This window comes from Petromyzon marinus, chromosome 13, assembly GCF_048934315.1.
Source record: "Petromyzon marinus isolate PM22_M1 ecotype Great Lakes invasive population chromosome 13, UKy_Petmar_22M1.pri1.0, whole genome shotgun sequence".
Classification (NCBI taxonomy): Eukaryota; Metazoa; Chordata; class Hyperoartia; order Petromyzontiformes; family Petromyzontidae; genus Petromyzon; species Petromyzon marinus.
In genome coordinates this window covers 7,100,994-7,124,002 of record NC_133679.1, presented here as the reverse complement: position 1 = coordinate 7,124,002, position 23,009 = coordinate 7,100,994, and the positions used below count along the sequence as shown (strand labels likewise).

General features: G+C 40.9%; 1 protein-coding gene across 5 annotated transcripts in view; it reads right to left on the bottom strand.

Annotated features, from left to right (window-relative positions):
• The window catches only part of MSH3 (mutS homolog 3), a 69,660-nt gene extending 47,103 nt beyond the window's left edge, over positions 1 to 22,557 (bottom strand). For 2 of the 5 annotated variants that reach the window (XR_004402739.2, XM_032953274.2), the window contains exons 1-8: positions 22,253 to 22,555; positions 19,539 to 19,671; positions 17,656 to 18,074; positions 16,333 to 16,449; positions 15,641 to 15,758; positions 14,196 to 14,344; positions 9,821 to 9,987; positions 1,760 to 1,884 (exon numbers count right to left, since the gene is read on the bottom strand). Coding sequence is in view for 4 of the 5 variants with exons in the window: in XM_032953274.2 (XP_032809165.2) it covers positions 1,760 to 1,884; positions 9,821 to 9,987; positions 14,196 to 14,344; positions 15,641 to 15,758; positions 16,333 to 16,449; positions 17,656 to 18,074; positions 19,539 to 19,671; positions 22,253 to 22,417 (1,393 nt within the window). In the remaining variant the exon portion in view is untranslated. Of the gene's footprint in view, positions 1 to 1,759; positions 1,885 to 9,820; positions 9,988 to 14,195; positions 14,345 to 15,640; positions 15,759 to 16,332; positions 16,450 to 17,655; positions 18,075 to 19,538; positions 19,672 to 22,252 lie in introns of all 5 variants that reach the window. The other 3 variants (XM_032953272.2, XM_076066821.1, XM_032953273.2) reach the window with 2 other exon arrangements.
• Positions 22,558 to 23,009: the final 452 nt, after the last annotated feature.

The window sequence follows — 23,009 nt, the reverse complement described above, 5'->3', positions numbered from 1 at the left end:
ACGCGCATGACTGCATGCATTCTTCAAAAAAAAATCCCCCATTAACTTATAATTACAGCAGAAAATTCCCACCGGCTGTATCCTTGCATGCTGTGGCATGCTGTTTCCATCCCCAAGCGAATGATTGCACCCATGCTCTGCCTGGTGGTTAGTGCGACCCCACGACCTGCACTCTAAGTGGTTTTGTTTTTCCGTGTGGTTGTGCTACGATTGCTGTGGGGCGTGAAATGGTGAAATTGTCCAATGTGTGCACCGTGCTGCTTTAATGTAGTAATTTGGCAATTTTTATTCTCACCTTCACGACGCTGACACATAATTCAGCGCTGTCAACTGAGGTGCAGAGGGAAGAGCTAAGAAAAAAGGCCAGCCCAGAGGAGACCCACTGACAACCTCTCCAAGGTTCCCTTTTTCAAGGCATTTGGAAGAGCAGGACGAGGCAAAGTGCTTGAACTTAAATTGGTAAATCCCACAAAAGTACAACGGCAGCTCTATCCATTCCAGGTAAATATGGTACTTTTAAAATGTGCACATCTTTCAATTTGCAAATGCCCAAAGAGCAAGGGTTCCCTCTGCATGAAATTCACACGAAGGCTTACATTTACACACGTGGCTATTACAGCCAAGTTTATACTTGGAATGCATTTCTTTGAAGATTGATTAGTACTGTATAAATTAGTTGTCTAACGCTATACATTCTAAGTCATTGCATTTTCTTTTCATTTCTCTCTACTAAAGTACTGCCCACGGGCATTCCTTTGTATGTTTTACACATTGCTAGTTTTGAACGTTTTTTTATTGTCAGCCTGGTTTCATTACATTATTTTTTATCTGCAGCTTCTTATAGCAGAAGCCTGTGGAGGATAAATAAGACCATTTAATGACTATTCTTTGGAGGAAATGTTATCTTGCGGTAGGAAAAACCAATAGAACCCATTCCTTTGTGCCCAAGCTCAAAATATTGTTGAAATGGCAAGATTAGATGCAGTGATGTCCAATTTTAAAAACTTTGGAATTTGATTTTCAAACTTATACAGAGGTCACTGTAGCGTAATGGGATTTTTTCATAATTAAGTTACTGAGGAAGAAAGCCTGTAATTCTTCCTGGCAATCAAAATTGTCTTGAGGCTTTAATAGGGCGTATTATTTAGTTATTTACATGCCACTATAATTACACAGCTAATAATAGGTAAAAGTTAATTAATGGATTTTTTGTTTTCTACCATAATTAAAATTAATGCTTAATTCATCAAAAGTATGCATACACTAATTATAATATTTATACGTAGAATAAAATGAATTACAGGCAAATTCATATATTCGTGTAAAAATGGGCAAGTAACTTTTTTCTATCTATTTGACCATTTTCCACAAATTATCAGCATTACCGCATGAATTGGCTCTAAATATTTTGTAACATTAATATTTAGATTAACTTTGGTCAATATATCAAGTTAAAAGGCAAAATGTTCATAAAACCAGAACCATGCTGGGCCACTCTGTCATCTGGGCCACTCTTTATCATCTGCAGGGCATCTAAACAGCACCTCATTCAGAGTCCTAGCCACGACCTAATTTTCGCTTTAACTACCACAATTCGAATTGTTTTACATTTCCAAGTGGGAGATTGAAATCAAACTTCGAGCACTCACGTTATTGGCAATAAACTTGCAGCAGTCAAAACATTCAAATCTGCAAATACAAGTCTGCCTGTGCTGCATCTCAGTTTGGAGAGATCCCAGAAGCAAGTAAAATATATTACCATGATTGCAGTTGGACTGCAAACTCTCGGCCCCGAAGAAACGCGAGACGGCCTGGAAGGCACGGCTGTGCTCAAACAAATCAACGTCCACACGTTCAACACGTACCCGATCGTCACCCTGCGAGCTGCAACAACAACAACAACACAAGACTGTTTGCACTTGTAAGGTGGCATCGACAATCACTGCAATGACAACTCAAGCATAAAGATGATAGGTGGATTTTTTTTTGTTTAGAGACTGCTTTCACTGCTGAGCCTGAAGACACATCAATGTTATGCAGCGTCAAAACGAATCAGAGATCAGTGGAGAGGAGGCACATTCTAGCCCCAGGGATCACTGGTTTTTTGTTGTTTTTCTTTGGGTCTGTTGTGCTTGTCATACTGGGAAACACTGTACTGCTTGCCACTATCCATTTAACAAAAAATACCTCTACACGAATTAAAAAATGTGTGCTAATTGCCCAGTGACGATTTTATACAGCTTCATGCAAGCACCACACATGGGCAGAAGAAATTTAAAGTGGATCCTCTGGGGTACTCTGTTTGGGGCTGTTTGGTATTGTTAAGACTTAGCCGAAAAAAAAAACACATGACATTTTACCCCATGACTAATTTGCACAAACATAAACAGGGCTAAAGTTCCATTCAAGCAGATCAACAGTGTAACAATTATAATGTGTTAGTGCGGCCCAATAATATGTAGAGCAGCATCACTTTCAGTTATGCACCAAAAATTTCAATGAAATATACAATTGATACGAACTATTAAGTTAATCCAGGAAAGGAAGAAAAACCCTCCTCTGTTCAATCACCAATTAATGTTATTGTCCTATTTTATGCACTCTGAGAAGCTTCTGTTTTTGATAAAAACAGCACAAGCAAAAAAGATTGAACAGATGCTCAAAAACAAATACAGTGAAACCTCTACATGTCTTTTAAGAGGACCAACCAAATTGAATGTTCGATGTGGGAAAATATTAAATTGCAGAATAACTGTAATCGACAATTTGGGATTTCTTTGAGATGTAAAAATGTAATATTTATTACCAGATAATGCATAAATGGGAAATAATCGTATCAGAAACTCGTAACGTGTGCAACGTCATCTCAATCTGAACCAAAATGTAAAAAAATGCAACAGTGTGCACATTTTAGCACTGTTTGCAATTAACTATTTTACAAATAGCTTATTACAACTTCACCAATTTACTCCCTTGACATTCAGCACTACTGCCAGTGTACATACCCCGTATTAAGCTCCCCTGTACCCCTTTGCATTACTATAGAGTGGGGGTAGCAGTGACACAATGGTTAACACCGATGTATTAATCCAGGCATTTGAGTTGAATTCCCAGCCAAAGCTAACATCCAGTGGTGAGTGAATTCTGAACCGGTTCTGGGCCACCCCTTTACCAACCCACATTAACAAAGGTGATGAAGTATGGTGAAACACCCCTCATGACCGACATAGGATAAGGAAGCTTTCATCCAGCAGTGTATTGATATGGGGGTTGAAAATTATTGCATATATAGTACATTCAACAACCTACCAATAGCATGCGATTCATTCAGTTATTTATGCAAAAGTATCAACTTGGCGAGTCCATTTTACTTTAAGAGTGAGTGAACAAGTGCTTAATAAAATCCCACTAATCCTCTGCACTGGCTGTTGAAGTGCAACAGTGAACAACGGCACGTTGTCCCAAAGCACGCAGCTGATATACAGCTTTAATAAGGGCTGTATTGCTATAAGCTAATCTGCTACAGATGGCTTCCCATATATTCTTAGCCCATTACAATTGAGATCATATTTGTTTCCGCTTATAGTATGTGTGTAAAAATGCCTCTTCCAATTGTATTGGTGTGGCAACACCTGACAGACTCAGCACTATATTTCAATTGAAGTTCTCCATCCAATGTAGACGCAAAGGGATTCATGAACAAAAATAATTAATGTTTAGTCGAATGGATGGATTTTTTTAGGTTAAGCATCGCATTTAGTTGATCATTATATAATTGTAACATATATGTCTAGTTGTACAGTGGATATTACTTTAACACTTAACTAAAAAAGGTAATTGAAACAAAGGTTAAAAAAAGGAAAAAATATGTTTTTCAACAAATACTGATTAATGTCCTGATAAATATAAACCACTGCATATAATGCCATTTTTCAATTACGATATAGCTTTAAACTCTTTGGAATACAGCACATAAAATACCATCAATCTATATAAATTGTAATCCCATCACATGCATAGGCAAATTATGAACAGCATAGCATTTTAAAGCAAATGTCAGAGCGGGCATTCCACAATCATTATAATCCTTGGCTCCCACACACAAGCGCAAATATGCCAAGCCTGCCAGATGAGCACATCGCGTACACACACACACAGACACACAGCACTACTGCTTGTAGCAGGAAGGGATTCCCCACTCAAAATGTGATCACCAGTGGGTGTTTGCAGGACAGGTCCAACCCTGAAGGTGAGACAACCATACTCCTCTCCCCTGGGACAGCTCATAATAACGCCTGCACATCCCTCTAATTACCCTGGCATGAAGAGGCAGTTTCACTGGCAAGCTAATTACTCGAGGTCTATAATGAATTAAAGTGCAAATAAGTCACTTAGCAACAACTCAAATGAACCACCGTTGTATATGTAACTGCTACGACTCATTGTAAATAGAAAACATTACGAGTAAAAGTGCACTGAACATTCACCGATTTTACACATGGCCGAATACAGGTGGGCTTTTTATCTATATTATCACATTCAACAGTATTGAAGGGAAGATGTTGCAACGGTAAGCTCACGCGATGACCATGGGCCGTCGTGGGAATGGGACAGGCAGGCAGGAGGTGAGCACAGGAGATCAGAACTGTGGCAGCAACAACCTCCACCACGAGCACATGGCAATCGCGAGACAGAGATGAGGCAGAGGGAAACACTCAGCAATGCAGAGAGAGACACGAGGCAGAGCCATAGGGAAAGAGACGGGGATACACAAAATGAGACATAACAGATGTATACATATCAGGAGAAGAGACAAACGAGACATAGAAATACAGAAAGAGGAACACAAAGTTTCCAAGTATTTAAAAAAAATACAATAAAAATACAAAAAAAAACATATGGCTTCAAATTGGTATTCAGAGAAGACCTATGTTTGGTATATGGATAATTAATGGTATCGTATATCTTTAGTACATGACCATAAAAGCCAGCAAAATATTAGCTACTGTAGTTTATGTTGAACTACCGTTTGCTATCAAGACAAACCTTCTGGTAATTCGCGTATGTTTCTTTTTAAAAACAGAATTGTTGACGTTCACTTAAATTTATTCACAAAAAACAAACTGCCACAATATCGCTATCCTTAGTTTGCTTGGCTGGCACCTAATTATCGAGTCTCAAAGGACACTGCCAGCAGCTGTCACCAAAGGAGCCTTTCACACTCTCCTGACGCTCCTCTGCTGGCTGAAGAGAAAATATCAAACATTCCATTAAGGGCTGGCCAGATACTGGCTGAGGGCAGTCAGTGAATTTACATTTCGTTTCCTGCTAAACTACCAGAACCAATCCAACAGTGTCAACTAATCATAATTAAAAACTAATATCTATTTTGTAAATGAAAACACTAGCATCAAAAAACCCACCAATGTCACAAAAAAACGAATTGTGGAAATAGTGTGAATAATTTCATCATTGAAGCAGTGGCATAGCGATTAAGCTATGCACTATGAATTCTGCAATTGGAGTCCAAATGCCGGCTATGGCTATTGTCAGTGGTGAGTGATATCTCATAACCAATCCCGTGCCCCCCTTTGCCAACGTGCACTATCCATCATGGTGAAGTATGCTCAAATAACCCCCATTACCAACACTGAGTGGGGGAGGAATTCATCCAGCAGTGGACAAAAAAAATCCATGTATTAGCTACAGACCATTTTTGTTTAACAGTAAATGGCAAAACCATTGCTGGATAGAAAGGTGGGTACTAAAAAAAAAACTGCTGGTGCTCAGGTAAAGAGTCTTTTAAAATCTACACCACTTGGGTCTGAATGTGGAATTAAAATCCCTATGCTTCTCGCACAATGATCTTCAAACATGACACTAAGCATGTGGCTGACATTTCTTTACTCAAGTCCAGATTGTCATGCCAGATGTTAGGCTTTTTTTGCAAATGCAGCACTTAACATTTGACAATGAGCTGATAATGAATTTGCGCATTAGTGAAAAACCTATTACAACATGTGTGGTCCCGCTGGATATGCATTATGGACAGCCATGTGTGGTCCTGCTGGATGTGTATTATGTAAGCCAAGTGTTGCTAAATCGAGATTTGAAGTTTTCGTGACTGCAGGGATCCACACTCTTTGGTTCTTATTCAGAATAGGCAGATACCACACTAGCAGGAAGCCCACGCTACTGCAGGCAGCCATCACCCCCACATAGCTCCCCCTGTCGACCCCCTCTTCTCTCACCCACTTTTCTAAAGTCACACTGACAGTCGAATTAAACCTAACTTCAATGACAATTGCTCCTGACCAGACGCAGAATAAGCCAAGTCTGACTTCCTGGATAACAATGGCAACTCAACACAACAAGCCACGCAAGCACAACTTAACACTTAACTTTCTTACCGACACACCACTGGCCAATTTGGTGAAGGCGAGGAAAAACTTTTGCGAGGAAGGTGGGTAGGTGCAGAGCGTGTCGGTGGCCGACTATGAAAACCGGGTTTAACGTAAGTACCGAAACCCTGTTAAGTCATAACACTGACCACCGACACTCTGACTACACCAAATAACCCATGACAGCACTTAGCCAGAATGCCCTGACTGGGTCACCGCCGCACCACTTTCCTGAATCGGCCACCTTGAGCCACGAGCAAACCAAGCCTGTAATGTTTTGTGAATCGGGAAGGGGAGCTTCGACGATGCGGCCTTGCAGATTTCTGTCCAAGGCACGCCAATTACGCTCGCCGAGGACACCACCATGACCCTGATGAAATGCAGATCACACCGTTCAGCTTGGATGCATTCATCAACCTATTCATTACACGGAAACTGAAAAATGTGGAACACTACAAAATATCACGTAATGCGTTTCAAATAGTTGCATGTGAATTTTCCCCAGAATAAGAGAAAACATGTATTAATTACTTCTTCTTAATGCTGACTTAATACACACGCGTAATGAAATAGCCAAACCTTCCACTTTAAATTAACTCTCGTTGAATCGTGATAGCCCGTCATTGGAAAAGGGGGATGGGCAATGGATTGACCAGTGCTTATCCGCTTATATTGTCCACAGATCACGTTTACTTTGCCTTGTTTGCTGAATTACTTAATTCATTCTCAAATGAAAAAAAAGGAAATTCGTCAATTAAAGCACACCGATATAAATGTGTATATAAAACTTTAATTCACATGCAAAGGTATGTCCTGATTTCACGTACAAACACAGCTTTTTCCTGGACTTCACCCTTAGAACTGGAACTATTGTTCATGCTCCAAATTTGTCAGTTAGGGGCATCGTGCCCATGGTGTTTGTAAGCAGTGGCAGCATCGAGACAGTGACGAGATAATTAAATCAGCCGCTCTTCATTGTTTGGCAACCCCACAGTGAGAGGGATGGGAGAGCACTGACCTAGATCCGCAATACTTTGTAGGGACAGCCGGGCAAACAAGCAAGTGCCAGAATTGGACAGTGCCTTTTGCAAAGCGGCCTTACTATTGTTTGGACGCACAGCTTGGATGTGCACTGTGTTGAGTGACTTAGCCACCAACGTAAGTTATACTTGGTCTAGTTATACTTAATATATGTACATTGGGCATAATACCTAGTATCGCAGAGTTTTGACTTGTTTAAAACATTCTTAAGTTGATGTGAATATGCATGTATGTTGAACTTTTCCCACTGTGCATAGGAGGTGTGGGGGAAGGACCTCAAACTAGACACAAAAAGCAGTTCTAAATAAATTAGTTTTCAATCTATATTTAAAAGTGCATAACTCCAGTGGCATCCCAATTTGGGGATGAAACGAATGATGCTTTTCCGTAAGTTTCCAGCAAAATAACGTATTGTTGTAAACAGATAACTTGATACATTTGTAGAGCAGTGAACGTGATATTTACTGTGAAATACATCTATTCCACATAGTAACAACAATCCAATACAAATAGATGTTGCTATAATCAGTTTCACGTCATTTTTTCTACTACACGGCAGATAACTTTACCAGTAAAAAAAGGAAACCTAAAACCTTTTAAATAAATTATTGCCCAAGTGTACATTAAAACGTGCTTAACAAGAATGCATTGCGCTATTGCACTTCAAATAATCTTACAAAATTCACAAATTAATCATCTAAAAAACGTTCACCTATGTGACTGATATCTTATGGTAAAATATTTCTGGAATTGTCCAATGTACAATGTTTCTAGAACATTTCAGCACATCTTTAAAAGCATAACAGGTTACTGGAGTACACATTTGACACACATATGAACAGGACTTTAAGAAAATGTAAATTTGCAAATTAAACAGAGAGAAGGCAGTAAGGAGATTTGCACCCATCCACTGTTTTAAAATAAATGGATTTTGCTTGTGAAAATATCTGTGCAGAACAGGCTCATTTACTTTTAAATGAGTTCATTCAAGAGCAATGAAGTGCACTGACTGAAGCAATACATGAAGGGGAATATATGTTGATTCAGCACTCATACTTGATTGTGATACAGGGAAAGACACATTTGCATTTGCTGGGTACGTGCACAAGTGTACTGCCAGTTTTTCCCTATGCATTAAACAAATAACAAAATAATTAATGTTTACAATTTATATTTTAATTGATGAAATATGCTTACCAGAATAGGCTCTGAAATATATGTGAATCTTATTTTAGTGTTAAATTTACATATTTTCACAATCCATGTTATTTTTCTTGTTAAGAGATTGTCACAACTGGCATACAAAAGCCTCTTAACTATAAAATAACAGTTTCACTTTTTTAAGGTTGCTCAATTGTGTTTTGATTAATAAGACAAAGATGAATTATATTTAAAATGGCATCTCAAGTCGTGGCATGAACGTATAATTCACTGCCCTTTGTCAATCCACTCAAGGCCTCTCCAACCTTGTTGGTTATGAGGATTGTTTGACTATGTCACCATGCTGTTCAATGCACATTTGTGAAGGGTGGGGGGGGTCCAATACAAATTCAGATATCACTCCCGACTCAATAAAACTCGTGCACCAACATTCCACCAAATTTCAAATTAATTGGAAGAAAAACGACAATAAAATAGCTTCATCAAGTAACGAGGCTCCCACAAGGCCATTCGGGAGAACGTGTGGCACAGTTTGGCGCCAGCTATCAGAGGGCGGTGGTGTTGCTCAAGTTCTCTGCGGTGAGTATAATGTTGGAATAGGTTTTACCCTTTTAACTGGCACAAAAACTGACACCTTTATTCAAGGCATCATGTTTGCAATAACCACAACACAAGCAGTCAAAATGCAAACAAAAGAGACAACTCTGATAATAATATGCACTGTCCTTGAATTTGATTGGTCCACACCCGAGACGGCTTTTCTTAGAGCCTAGTCTCCACTGGTGTTGGACCAGAAGACGCCAAAAGGCGTACAACTCAAAAACAGCGCACTATCAGAGTATTGAGGGCTCGGGGTGAGCATTTACATTATGAGACCTCCTTTGCCAGTAACAAGATATAGGAATATATATATAGGAATATATATATATCTTGTTACTGGCAAAGGAGGTCTCATAATGAGTATAATGTTTTTTTAAAAACAACGGCACTATGCCTCTCTAAATAGAATTAACGCTGAACGGCTTGCGCGTTTCGAGATTCAGCGGTGAACGGGACCCACCCTCCAACTTGTTGTCGTCTCGGAACGGGAAAGGGTTAAAGAGTCTATGGTTCACAGTGACACCTGTGGGACTATAAAGGGCACTCGCTTTCACGCCGAGGCTTTCGCAATCAGACAAATGTATCGTCAGCGACGTGATCCAGTTTTCTGGCCTTACCTATTGGCTGTGAGTGAGCACAGCGACCTCTCAGTCTCGTCGGAAAGAGCGGCTGGGATGAGCAACTCCACGGGCTGCAGTGATAGCACTCTGCTCTCCAGCTCCAGGCGTGCCTTTCCATCTTCGAAGCAATCGAACAGCAGCTCTCCAGTGCTGGGCTGCACTGCCTGAGTGGTGAGAAGCGAAGGCATTTTTAAATGCAGCAGGAAATTTGCATAGTTAGGTAAAGGCCAACCGATAAAACTAACAACCCACAAGTCCTTTTGGACGTGACCATACGTCTGTCCGTTCCTTCCAGCCAGCCTAGCAGGATATTTTCTCCTCTCTCCAATGTATCTCACCCACTTCCCTTTCCCCCATCTCTCTCCCTGTATCTCTCTCACCTCTCACCCTCGCTCTCCTTATTCCCACCTCTCCCTTTCACGTCTCAATCTCTCTTGCCTTTCCATAATCCTCTCTCCCACTGCTTGTCGCTTTCCCTCGCTCTCCTCTGTTTTGCTCTATATCTTTCCTCTCCGATTCATGCCATTTCACTCTCTCTCTTCTATCACTTTTTGTGTGGGATACACGACCGGGGTGGAGGTTGGGTGGTAGGGAGGTGTGACATCAGCTCAATGCACAAACCCAGTTCAACGCGGTGGGATGTGGGTCACATCATCATGCAGATGTGCGTGGTGATATCACCACTGCGCATACGCGCTTGCATGCCAGTCAGGCAGGAATCCAGCCAGCAACATTTTTTTGTAATATAGTGTGGAAAAATCAAATTAGTTTTCCATTTATTTATACATGAGAGCGCTCATGACCTGTTACAGTCAAGGGCCAGTGGTGAAAAGTCCACATTCCTATGACAAGTGTCAGTTAACCCATAGTTAAAGTCAACTTGGTATCCCACAAAGTACTACTCATATGATCAAACTCAAAAGGGATAAGTTAAAGGGCTGATTCATCCTCCAGCTGAAAATGGTACATCAAACCCGTTGTAAAGAAGAGATTGTCACAACTGGTGCACAAGAGTCTTGCCAGTCAAGCAGTATAGCCCGGTTTAATAACCACAGCATCACTCAGCAAGATAATTGTATTAACAGGTTATTAACCATGACTTTTATACTAAAATAAACGTCTCAAAACGATAAATTAAAAAAAAATGTGATTCAATGCCCTTTCAAGATGACAGGTGAACATTTTATGAACGAATATATATTTGAATAATGTGGTAGATTTAGTGGCTGCAATGTATTACAAATACCATACAAGAAAAATAATCCATTCTCACATACACTTCTATGTACGTACTGCAAGTACTAATAATTGTATTGAATAAATGAATAGGGATATCTCTCCATGCTACCACTCTGAAAACTAATGTAAGCTATGTAAAGAGGCATTAAAATATTAAATCTGCTTTACGGTTATTTTTGTGTGCCTTAAACGTCTCCTTTTCAGGTTCAGTATTCTGAATGGCCTCATACTGTGAATCAATTATTTCTGTGATTTTGATGACTGCTAACAATATTAAAAACAATATATTCTACCAATCAATATTCATCATCAGGCTGTGAGCTCCAAAGATGTACTGTTGTTATGCCACCAGAGGAGAGATTATAAGCATGCACTACCTTAATTAACAGCCCTTTTGTGTTCAGTAGACTTATCCGACTGTTCAAAAATGAGATGGTGGTGCATTGTAATGAGGGTGACCATGGCGTCTCGTGATTAACCCAAGCTGTATTTGGAACGAATTACTTATGAAACATAATTTACATAGCACTGCTTATATGCTGCACCTATACATGATAAAACAAAAATGTAAGGAAGACATTCAAGTCTATGGTTTAAAAATGCACTCACCACAACAAATAAAGCAGCAACATGTCAGAAGAAATGGTGCTTCTTGTGAAATGCATGCATGCATAGTTAGTGGGAATTAATTTAGCAATCTAGATGTTATCATCACAATTACGTCAATGCCAAAATCCGTGTTTTAAACCTGCAAGTAAAATGCAAAGCTTTAACAGTGCACCTCCGATTAGCACTGTTGGCTACGTACAGTGCGAACAAAGTTGAACATATATACACAATTATGTGTTTCCCTCGCATTCTCCCCATGTTTGATCTGCATAAGGTTAAGCTAATTAGCCACTGTTCTTTCCAACCTATCTGGTTCTTGCGATGGTAACCTTTAATGTTTTTTGGGACACTAAATGTTACTGATGTCACTTCAATGCGAAAGGCTTTTATATAAAATGTTAAACTATTTTGTCTCGTCAATGTATGTGTTAACAAGACTACAAAATATGAAATAATGCACCTCAGAGGAATAATTAAATTAAGTAATAGCTGTGAGGTATTTTGGGATATAGGCAGCATTGTGTGAATGAGGCATGCTTAAGTTTGGCGCAGTATAGAATAAAAACCTCACTTCTTACATGATAGTAATTGAGCAGGTGTAGTAAATAAATTGTGATATTTGTACACGATAATAAATTAAGCTCATAATCCGAAACTCATTAGCGGCACCCATCCATCGTCCTGTTCTAGCAAATATAAAGCCACAGCAACTCCTTCCCCTAGGGACTCACCTCATAATAGAATGATCAGCAATGGCAGTTCGGCCAGCCGCCTACACACACTATACCCATATTTGACAATCACTGAAGCATGCTGGCCTCGTGTGCGACAATTTGAAACTGGAACAATGCGAGCTGTTAAGTCTCAATCCTGTTTCCTGCTATTTCCCCGAGTAGAGACAAATGGAATGTCGTAATGGCACATGCTAAAAAAAAAAGGCTGTCCTATTTTGCCAATCTCTAGGTTGCCCAAGCGCCAAGCATTCACGCTCTAATTCAAGCATTCTAGATTGGAAGGCGGGGGGGTTGTGGGCAAGTTTGTTTTACTGCGGAATTGATGAAACCTGCAGGTTAAATAAGGTGGAGGGTATACCATGGGACCCCCGAAGAAAATAACGCAGCATTGACCAGGCTCCAAACGAGAAAAGCAACCGGCTGTGTGCGCATGAAACCTTCAGTTTAATTCATCTGCGGATGTAATTGAACACTGTGACTGGGCCTATACAGGAGGCAATGATCATGCGGTGGTTACAACTTAATAATTTTATTGACAATGGATATTTCGGAGTAAACGTTCTTTTGATAAAGGTATTCTTGATTGTCTTCATAAATCGGTGGCTGTGCCCCTGCATCTTAAACAATTGTATTAATTGTTCTAGGATTTATTTATAAAGGGTATAAGGGATAGTGTTGTACGATGGCAACCAACTTTACAGTACAGTACATTTGTATGGTACATGATCTGGAAAGTGTTAGGTAACAACTGAATGCCCCCCCCCCCCAACCATCCTCAATGAATTGTCACGATTCTCGGTCACAATTGTATTCAGGGACTGCTTTTATTTAGTTTCATTCGTACTCAGGTTTACAATGCGTCTTGTTTATTCTGTTTGTTGAGAATAAATGTTTCATATATTCTTGTTTGTTCGGTCTTGTTAAATGTAACATTACCATATAATTTGGATACATCATACATTAATTTTAACAGGTGATTCGATGCACATATTGAGCTAATACAGACGCTGTAGATTATTAATCCATATATAAACTGCAATGTCAATCCTGTCTCCCAAAGGGCGGTAATCTCCCAGACATCTTGAAGAAAACCCTTTCATATTTAAGTAAAATTATTTTCACCTTTAATGATAGGGAACATAAATTGGATTCCTCCGTACATCACTGCACAACCGAACATCCAGGGATGTTTACAGGTTCTATACTTCTGGCCCCTGGTTTATACAGACGGTACCGATTAATTTCTGCACTAATGCAATCCCAACCTAAAAAAATGAGTCAATTTATGCCCATTCTCTTTTCAAGAGGTTTTGCTGCCACCACCTGGTAGTGAAATAGAAGTGTCTTACAATCAACTGCCAATGTATGACCCACTTTGTACCTACAAATCAATAGCCAGTTCATACTCAACTAACATTAACCATCGAAGCATCAAAATGTGCTTCGCCGATGAGTATGCATTTCTGGCGAAAATATCCATAACTGGCAAAAACATTAATTATTGGATAAGTTTGTACATTAACGGCAATATTGAAGGGAAGAGACTGAAAGGGAGATAAAGTGTAGCTCAACAACATATTGAAGTCGTTTTTGTTCACAAGGCTGAGACGAAGTGTAGCATGTAACACGAGATAAGGGGCAGCAAACAGATTGGGGAGTTCTAAAACTGTCAATCCCAGGTCTGGGGGTAACACCCAATGACATGATTATGAGAGTGCTTATAAGAGTGCATGCAACAAAAGCAATTGTGCCTGGCATGCCAATGCCATTGCCTTTGCTGCAAAACTCACCACCAGGCCGAAGGTGACATTCTGACCACCCTGTCGGGTACTGGAGCCGCTTGGCACTTCGCTCAGGCACAGCAGGTAGCTGCTGGGCGAGGAAGTTTGATCCTCATCTTCTTCCGGCTCCTCTCCAAGCCGATCCAATGGGTCAACATGTGCACAGCCGTTAAGTGTCCCGTCGACAGGTCATTTGGATTTACGGTAGGCGGAGAAGGTTTATAGAACTGTAGAGTATGTTTATCTGCCACACACATACGCTTGTTGTATAAATCAGCAACCTACATGCAGATTCAATTAATATATCATAGTTGTACTGATATGGAGCTGCAGTATAATATTATAGCGTCAAAGTTAAATATATTTTTCCCCATGTTTTCCAATCTTCTACAATCAAATGAATAGATGTGCAGGAATCATGCGAGGGATGTCTTGGAATAACTTGTTAACCTATGAAAACTCACTGTCCAGAAAGTATGGTTTTGTTGAGTGCCGGTGAATTACATTATTCAGTTAAATTACATGGCCAATTGAGAGGAGATGATACAAAAATCAAACAGTTTCTAGATTTGAAGCTTTCGTGACTGCAAGGATTCATAACTCTTTGTTTTTTTCGGTAAAGTCACGTGATTTAATTGTTTTCTTTTATTTTACCTACGTGACTTTACCGAAAAAAACAAAGAGTACAAACACAGATTGTCAGGTTTTCCATGAAACCAGTGTTTTCTAAAAAAAAAAAGTAGGTAATCAAGTATTTTCCAGGACACCCCTCATTTATACACACTGCACACACTTGATTATTCTTAAACAATCCCCATATGACATACAGCGCCAACTTAAATTAGCCTAGAGATCGTGTGTCCACATAACGGCTTCATTTGTATGTGAACAAAGACGTAAATAGGAATGGATGCACTGTGGCAGGGCATGAAGACTGTACTTGGGGAAATCCTGCTCCAATGTAAAATGTGTATAATTGTGAGATCTCTAGCTACAGTTAGCCCATGTTATAGAGCTTCAACCATTTTCAGCAGTTGGTTATTGATGGTAAATTTGTGCTGCGTCTCAAGGGATCTTGTTAACATCTGAGCTAGTGGGACATCTAGTGGAACATCTGCTTCTCTGCGACATAATTAATTTGTGTTAGACACCATGTGCAAAATATATTTTTCCTAATTGTACAGCAATTAAAAAAAAGTATTCTACAGAAGTACTATCCGTCTGAAGGATATATAAAGTAACATTTCAGCTTTAAAATATATACAATATATTTTGTAAATGACTGACATTCAATGTAAGGCTAGGACAGTGGCCTATAACAAGATAATTTTTTGGTGTGTTTAATGCTTAATGTTACATAAAATTGCATAATAAATATACCGTTATCTGGCCACATAATAAATAATACGCAAATTTATAACCAAGGTGCTCGACCCGCACATTCACAAGGATATCCTCTCCGATAAGTGTGGACTTGGTATAGAGGGCTGTAAGCTTGCGGCTGAAGAGGGCACTTTTATTCTCACCAGCAGCTTTGAGGGCAGTCGTTTCTGTCTGCTTCACCACACCGACCTGAACCACAATAACGTACAAGTATAACTTACATTCAACAGTAGAATTATCATTAAATTGTAGAATTATGCAGAAAAAAATACACGTGTCTCTTCATATGAAACAATCCTCACCACTTAAATCAAACTCAAGCCAAATTGCCCCCAAGCTTTAATGGGCACTTAATCATACACTAGATAATTGCACACTTAAGGAAATGAGCATATCAGAATAAACCCTATTTGCCAAAGTTTCGTACCTTGGATAACCATGGTGATGCAGTTTAAAGTAGATATTTGCGTAATAATCATTAATTGTAATGCCTTGAGCATCACTCTTAAAATGTGCGAACAAATTATTGATAAAACTGTGCAGCACGTAATGAGAAAAAGGCAGCAGTAGCCTAGGAAAGATCATGGTGCAATGGGAATGAGCAGAGTAAAACCATCAACAAGATGTGAAGATAGCCTCAAATAAAATATGGAAAGGAATGTAGGAGGAGTGGCACAAAACCAGAGAAAATGGAAGCTCATCGTTGGTGTTGCAAGGTCTGAAAGGAGACGTGCTTGGAACGAAGATGCTATAGTTACGCGACCTTGTAGCCTTTGGCCACAAGCCGTCGGACGTGGATGAAGAGACGATGCGTCGGGATGCTGGCCGTCATGAAGTTGTGGTCTTGGTGGCAGGTGATGTTCAGTTCTTTTGCTGCAATCTGAAATTAATTGATTAAACCAACCAATAATTTCTTCATCAATAATACAACAAAAAAATGCCCCGTTTCCAGGGCGGTAACAGTTGCACATTAAGCATTACCGTTTCTCAATTTAACTAGACTATCACAAATATAGACGTAATCATATACTTACAGAGATATGAAAGAGTAAACCGATTTATAGCGCTCTCTGTGTAAACAGCGCTATATCAAACACAGATAATAATTGTTGTTTAAAGTAGCTAATAATAGTCGCATGTCAAAATAATGTTAAACCACAATCGATATTAAACGAACTCATAATCAGCAGCCACTATTTCTACACTGCTGGATAAAAGACTCTCTCTCCCTCCCCATTGTGCAGTGATCCACATGGTCCTGTGATGCCACAATCTTTCTCAGTACTGGACATTTACTGATCTTCTTATCACCCTATTGGGTATTTCTCTTTGGATAACCTTCTGTCACCAATCCAGTCGAATGGCTAACATCTCATCTTAGCACTGTGTCCTGCCCAAGTCTACTTTTCTGAACAGTAAATATGTATCCGATTTGCATTTATTTGAAACATATTACCCTCTGACAAGCAAACATATCTCTAAACTTTCGTGCACTTTTTTCAGCTTTTGTTCCATTTTATTTGCTAGTGCCCATATGTCACGAAGGATAATATACAATTAATATTTTCCTCTTCAGGCACTTTGGTACGTAGCTTTCCATGATCAGATTTAAGAAAGCACTTAATTCTGCTCTAGGTTCACCATTTCATATAATCATATTCATCAGCCGTCAATCATTGAGCTCAGTATACATATTCTGCTGGATATTACAGTTCTATCTCTGTATGAATTATTTTATTTAGTACAATCAATTGCTTTTCTCAAACTTACATTGACCCACGATAACTGCATGCCATAAATAAAAGTTAAATATCACTATCAGAATTTTTACAATTAACAGTTAAAATATTAAAGCATTATTTTTTGAAAGGTCAAAGGTGCTGCCCTGCAATTACCCTCTCATGCCACTGCTGGGAGAAGGGGTTTCACGAGAGAAGGTTCTCGAGAACATCTTTTAAAGGGAATTTTGGCCTGCTCTTTCATGCCAGCAACCTCTGTATTGCAAGTCCAGTAATGAATTGCATGTGACATGACCTTTCTAATTATACAAATAAGTCACCCTTAAAATATTTAATATCAACCTGACCTCTGCATCTTCCCCGAAGAAACGGTGCTTGTAGCCACACTCCACCAACAGCAAAGTACCACCGTGTTGCTCCTTAATATCCAGGTACTGTTGCTCCAAGGGCGTGTATATGGTTTTTGTCCGCTTATTTAGTGTGGAGTCGACCGCCTTCGGTCTCTCCGAGTGTCCACTGTTCGACAAAAACCTTCTCAGGAATGCCGATGTGCTACGTGACTTCTCATCCGCAGTTGAATTGTGGTTAATGTCAGACGTGGTGCAGGTACTTCTTGTATCCAAGGCTTCCCGACTCTTGTGTGAGCCAGCTTTTCTGCTTGATGCTCGTGTCGTAACCTCTTCCAAAGCCTCTGACGAGAAGCCCCGAAGCCTCTCTGCTGTGGAGGGGGCCAAGTTTTTCTCCGCTGGAGTATCACGCGTCTCCTCTGTAAATGCCAAAAGCTTTAATGAAAACACATCAGTTTCATTTGGTTGCTTTATACTTAATAGGAGTATTACTTTAGCAACCAATAACGCTTAATGTTTAATTTTCCAACAAATTTAAAGCATAGCCTCATGAATTGCTTGGCTTATTGATATTCAAAACTCTAATGTATTTAGTCCAGAGACATGTATTAAATTTAGTCATTGAGGACCATTCATAATATTTCCCCACAGCAAAGGCACATTATTATGGGATATTTTGAAACCTCACATTTATAAATGGCTGTGCTTAGTTCAGAATATCATGGAATTAACTTGAAATTCTGACACTTGTAGGGAATGCCCCTGCCCTCCACAGTTCCATATCCATCCTTGGGTCTGAACCCTTTTTCGTAGCAATACATCTCCAATTATATAACGAAAGTCAATGGGAAAACATTTCAAAATACAGAATTTTGCTTTCAGGATAGCTTGTCAGGCACATATCTGTTCAATATATCGAGGGATTGCTGTACTCTACGGTTGAGTGCTGCTCCCCAGTTTGGTTCTTCAGCTCATCGGACACAAGGAACGTCGCTGTCCAGCTGAATTCGGCGATGACAATCGTAGCTGGCAATCGTGACTAAAATAAAGTCCACAGCCTTGGTTACCCGTATTCTGCCATATCGAACCAGCACACCCCCACCATTTATTAGAAACTCTTCATCAATACGTCGACTACCAAGATAAATCTTCTTTGGTTCTTTCGGTAAAGTCACGTAGAATGAGAATAAAATAATAAATTGATCAAATAAAATAACACAATTTTATCAATTTATTATTTTATTCTCATTCTATGTGACTTGACCGAAAGAACCAAAGAAGATGAATCCTTGCAGTCACGAAAGCTTTCAATCGATACCAAGATAAAGACCTGCCCATTCAAACAGGCCTCAACCGTTTCCCGATAATGCACCCCGAAATCGCAAAAGCCATTCTTGAAACACTGTAGAAGACTATGCCGGACACTGGGCAGCATCGCAGACTGATGGGACAAACACTTGGGGAAACATAAACGTCACCTACAATTATAGAGGGTCCCACCATCCAACCATAAGGAAGCATACTTCCCTGCAAGCAGTGGGCTACTTAAATCATATCTGAACTTGCTACGGCGGGTGTCAGCAGCTTTATCCACAAATGGAAAGAATCAACAAAATGTGACTGCCCACAACCGTGGAAGACATCAGGAACTCATGTCCACTGTGAGCGTTTCCGCATTCTATGACAGGATGGTTTAACTAAGGCTAGTATAGAAGAACAAAAAACATGAGTATAGGAAGGCCAAGGATTTGGATGTTTAAAGAGCTGAAAGTGTAATTTGTGGAAAACAAGAGACGGATGGAAAAAGATGGTAGACAAGGTCCTACCATAACGTCGGTGCACCAAAGAGTTAACTGTTGTTATAGCCAAAACAGTGAACTTACCGTGATCATCACTGGAAGATGCAAACGCATCAGCGTCCTCCAATGCTTCACAGGTTCGTTTTGGTTTTTTGGCCGGTGGCACAATCTCTTTTACACCATTTTTCTCCGTTTTCGTTTTTCTCTTTGCTGTAAGCTTCACATTATACAACCATTCGTTACACATATATAAATTATACTTTCTCCAAGGCTATTTGTGATTTGTTTTATGCTTGTCATACACTAAAAAAATCACTTAATGTTAAAATTATAAAATTGAGCCAGGTGTTAAATACTAGTCTCAGTCAGAAAAAAAACATTTATGCAACAAAGCAACGTTATTATAATCCATAGTAGGTAAAATCGTAATAATAACACCTGATAGCAATGGACCAAAGTTTTTGAACTGCATTCAAAAAGCAACTACAGGATTCAAATGGTTAAATGAAACCTGCAATTAATTGACAGAATGTGTGCAACAATACATTTGATTTGACAACTCAATTAAAATGTATAGGATTTAAATAGCTAGTGGAAAGGTAGACAAAGCTCAGCAGACCCCTGACAGACACGGTATTTTCTGTAAACAATCAAGCGTGCAATGTTGACAATTCCCCTTGCTCAAAAATTAAGAATTGTAGAAAAACTATCATTAAGTAAATTAGTGTGAAGGTACATCCACAAATAAGCACTGTTCAACCCCAGAGGTTTAACTTCTGGGACATGACTACATTGAATACAGATGGCATAGCCGGTATTATTTCTTTAAAAGGTGATACTTGTGGGGATATAGGTGGCTCAATGTGTAATTATCACGTCAATTGAGGTTTCTGTCACACGTGATTAACCCGGTTCTCAAGTGTGGCAAGTTGATGACACAGCCTGGTTACGATAACTGCACACACAAAGCCACCATATCAATGCAACTTGCTTGCTCACTAAAATTTGCTCATTCCAATTCTGAGGATTAAAACATAGCCGGTTACACCAATATCCTGGTAAACTTGGAACGTCAATTCAAATTTTCTTCCAAAAGGTTACACGGGCAACAACGTGTGAAAGTTGCACGTTTAATGGGACACGCCGTCCAAAGGACTTGGAAGGTAGCGATATTATTAGTAAGCCACTGGCGCTATACACTTAAAAAAAAATCGAGATTGGAAACTAATTTTAGAACTGCTTTTTGTGTATAGTTTGTCGTCGTTCCCCGCACCTCCCATCAGCACGGTTGGCCTCTACCGTGCGAAAACACATTCCTGCGGAGGGGGCTGGTAGGAAATTTTGAAGTAATTTTGAAGTAATTATGTACGGATATTTAAGCCAAACTTGTTAGGGTCGTGCGCAGAAGAAAGCAAAATGAAAATTGAGCAGAATTATAAAACGACGCCAGAAAGTTGCAGTGTAAAAGAGGTCGCACCAGAAAGTGCAGTGTATCATCCCCTGCCTCCTGTGAGAATTAATCCTGGTTGGGCTTCCAGTCAATATAAGGGCACCACGGGGTGACCAGCCCCACCCCACCCAGCGCCACCCCACCCAGCGCCACCCCACCCAGCCCCTCCCCACCCAGCCCCTCCCCACCCAGCCCCACCCAGCCCCACCCAGCCCCGCCCCACCCCTCCCACCCCCCCACCCAGCCCCACCCCACCCAGCCCCACCCCTCCCACCCCCCACCCAGCCCCACCCCTCCCACCCCCCACCCAGCCCCACCCCTCCCACCCCCCACCCAGCCCCACCCCTCCCACCCCCCACCCAGCCCCACCCCTCCCACCCCCCACCCAGCCCCACCCCTCCCACCCCCCACCCAGCCCCCACCCCCCCCACCCAGCCTCTTCCCTCCCCACCCAGCCCCACCCCTCCGACGTGGACAGACATCCACAGACATACACAACAATTAATCCCCTGCCTCCTGCGAATTAATCCCGGTTGGGCTTCCAGTCCACTACGTTCCCTACCAGTAAAAGTTCAACATACATGTTAAAAGTTCAACATACATGTTAAAAGTTCAACATACATGTTAAAAGTTCAACATACATGTTAAAAGTTCAACATACATGTTAAAAGTTCAACATGCATGTTAAAAGTTCAGACATGTTAAAAGTTCAACAGACATGTTAAAAGTTCAACATACATGTTAAAAGTTCAACATGCATGTTAAAAGTTCAACAGACATGTTAAAAGTTCAACAGACATGTTAAGAACTCGTGTAAAGGTTCCCCGTCCTTCCGCCCGCTGTGATGAGTGCGGCGTGCCCGATACCATCGACGATGCCGCCCTCCCCCCCCACGCTGCTGCTACCGCCAGTAACGTCAACGTGTTTGCAATGTTATGATGCAAGGGAGGATGTGCAATTAAAACATAATTATATATTTTTTAAATAACCAGTCCGAACTTTTGTATCATTAAAGATTTGCATTTCATGTCGCACAGTCCGAGACACGCAATTTGAGTCTGCATCCGTATATATATATTTTATAAAGCTTTTTGGGTCACGTCTTCATTTAAAACATCACTCCTAAAAGATAAACGTTGCCACGAGTCGAAATCCACAGACCGGATAAAGCGCAAACCGACCAAGCTCGGCTACCGATTGGTCAATGGCAGCGCGCCGTTGGGAGCGTGCATTCCCATTGGCTCAAACAAACCCAGCAGCGACCAACCGCGCAACGCGGGCGCGGAGGCTCAGGCCAATGCGTGGTGGGAAATGTGAACGCTTAAAAAAAAGCGTCGTGCGCAACCACCTCCACCGCTGCTGCCTCCGCATGGCGCTCCGCCCGCGCGTGCTGCGAAGCACTCGCTCCGCTGGCGGCCCTCGTGAAGTAGTGGCTGATCCCCTGCTGCTGCTGCTGCTGCTTGGCCCGCGGCGTGGCAGACGCCTTGGCTCTTTTGCTTCTGTTGCGCGGCATTTGCGTTTGGTAATTACGCCTCTCCGTGGCAGGGAAGAAGTCCAAAGCCGAGAGGCGCGAGGCCTAATCTTCGATGTTCCGCCCACTCGTCGCGCTGCTCCGCCCATTTATACCTATGCTCCGCCCATTTATACTTATGCCCCCGCTCACTCATGATGCTCCGCCTACTTGTCACGCCGCTCCGCCCATTCATCGTGATGCCCCGCCCACATGCCGTTCTGCTCCGCCCACTCCGCGATGCTCCGCCCCACACTTAAGCTTATCCATCGCCACGTGCTTTTCAGCTGGCGTTTTCTTCCCTTGTCAGTCTAGGCCACCACTGCCCCCCCCTCCCCCGGGTGCTCCGTCATCCCTTCTCGCTATGCGCTCTATCCTAGCCGCCTGCAATTAACCGTTAATTCGATGTCCCTAATCTGCGTATTTTCTCCAATCCTTGTGTGCCTCTTCATGTCTCTAATCAAAGCGTGCACCTATTCTCGATTATTTGGATCCCAAACAAATGTGTGGTAATGTTCATATCATGGCTTACAATGGAATGTTTCTATTGCAAATACTTTTGGAATACTGCATTGTTTTCCCACTAAAATATACA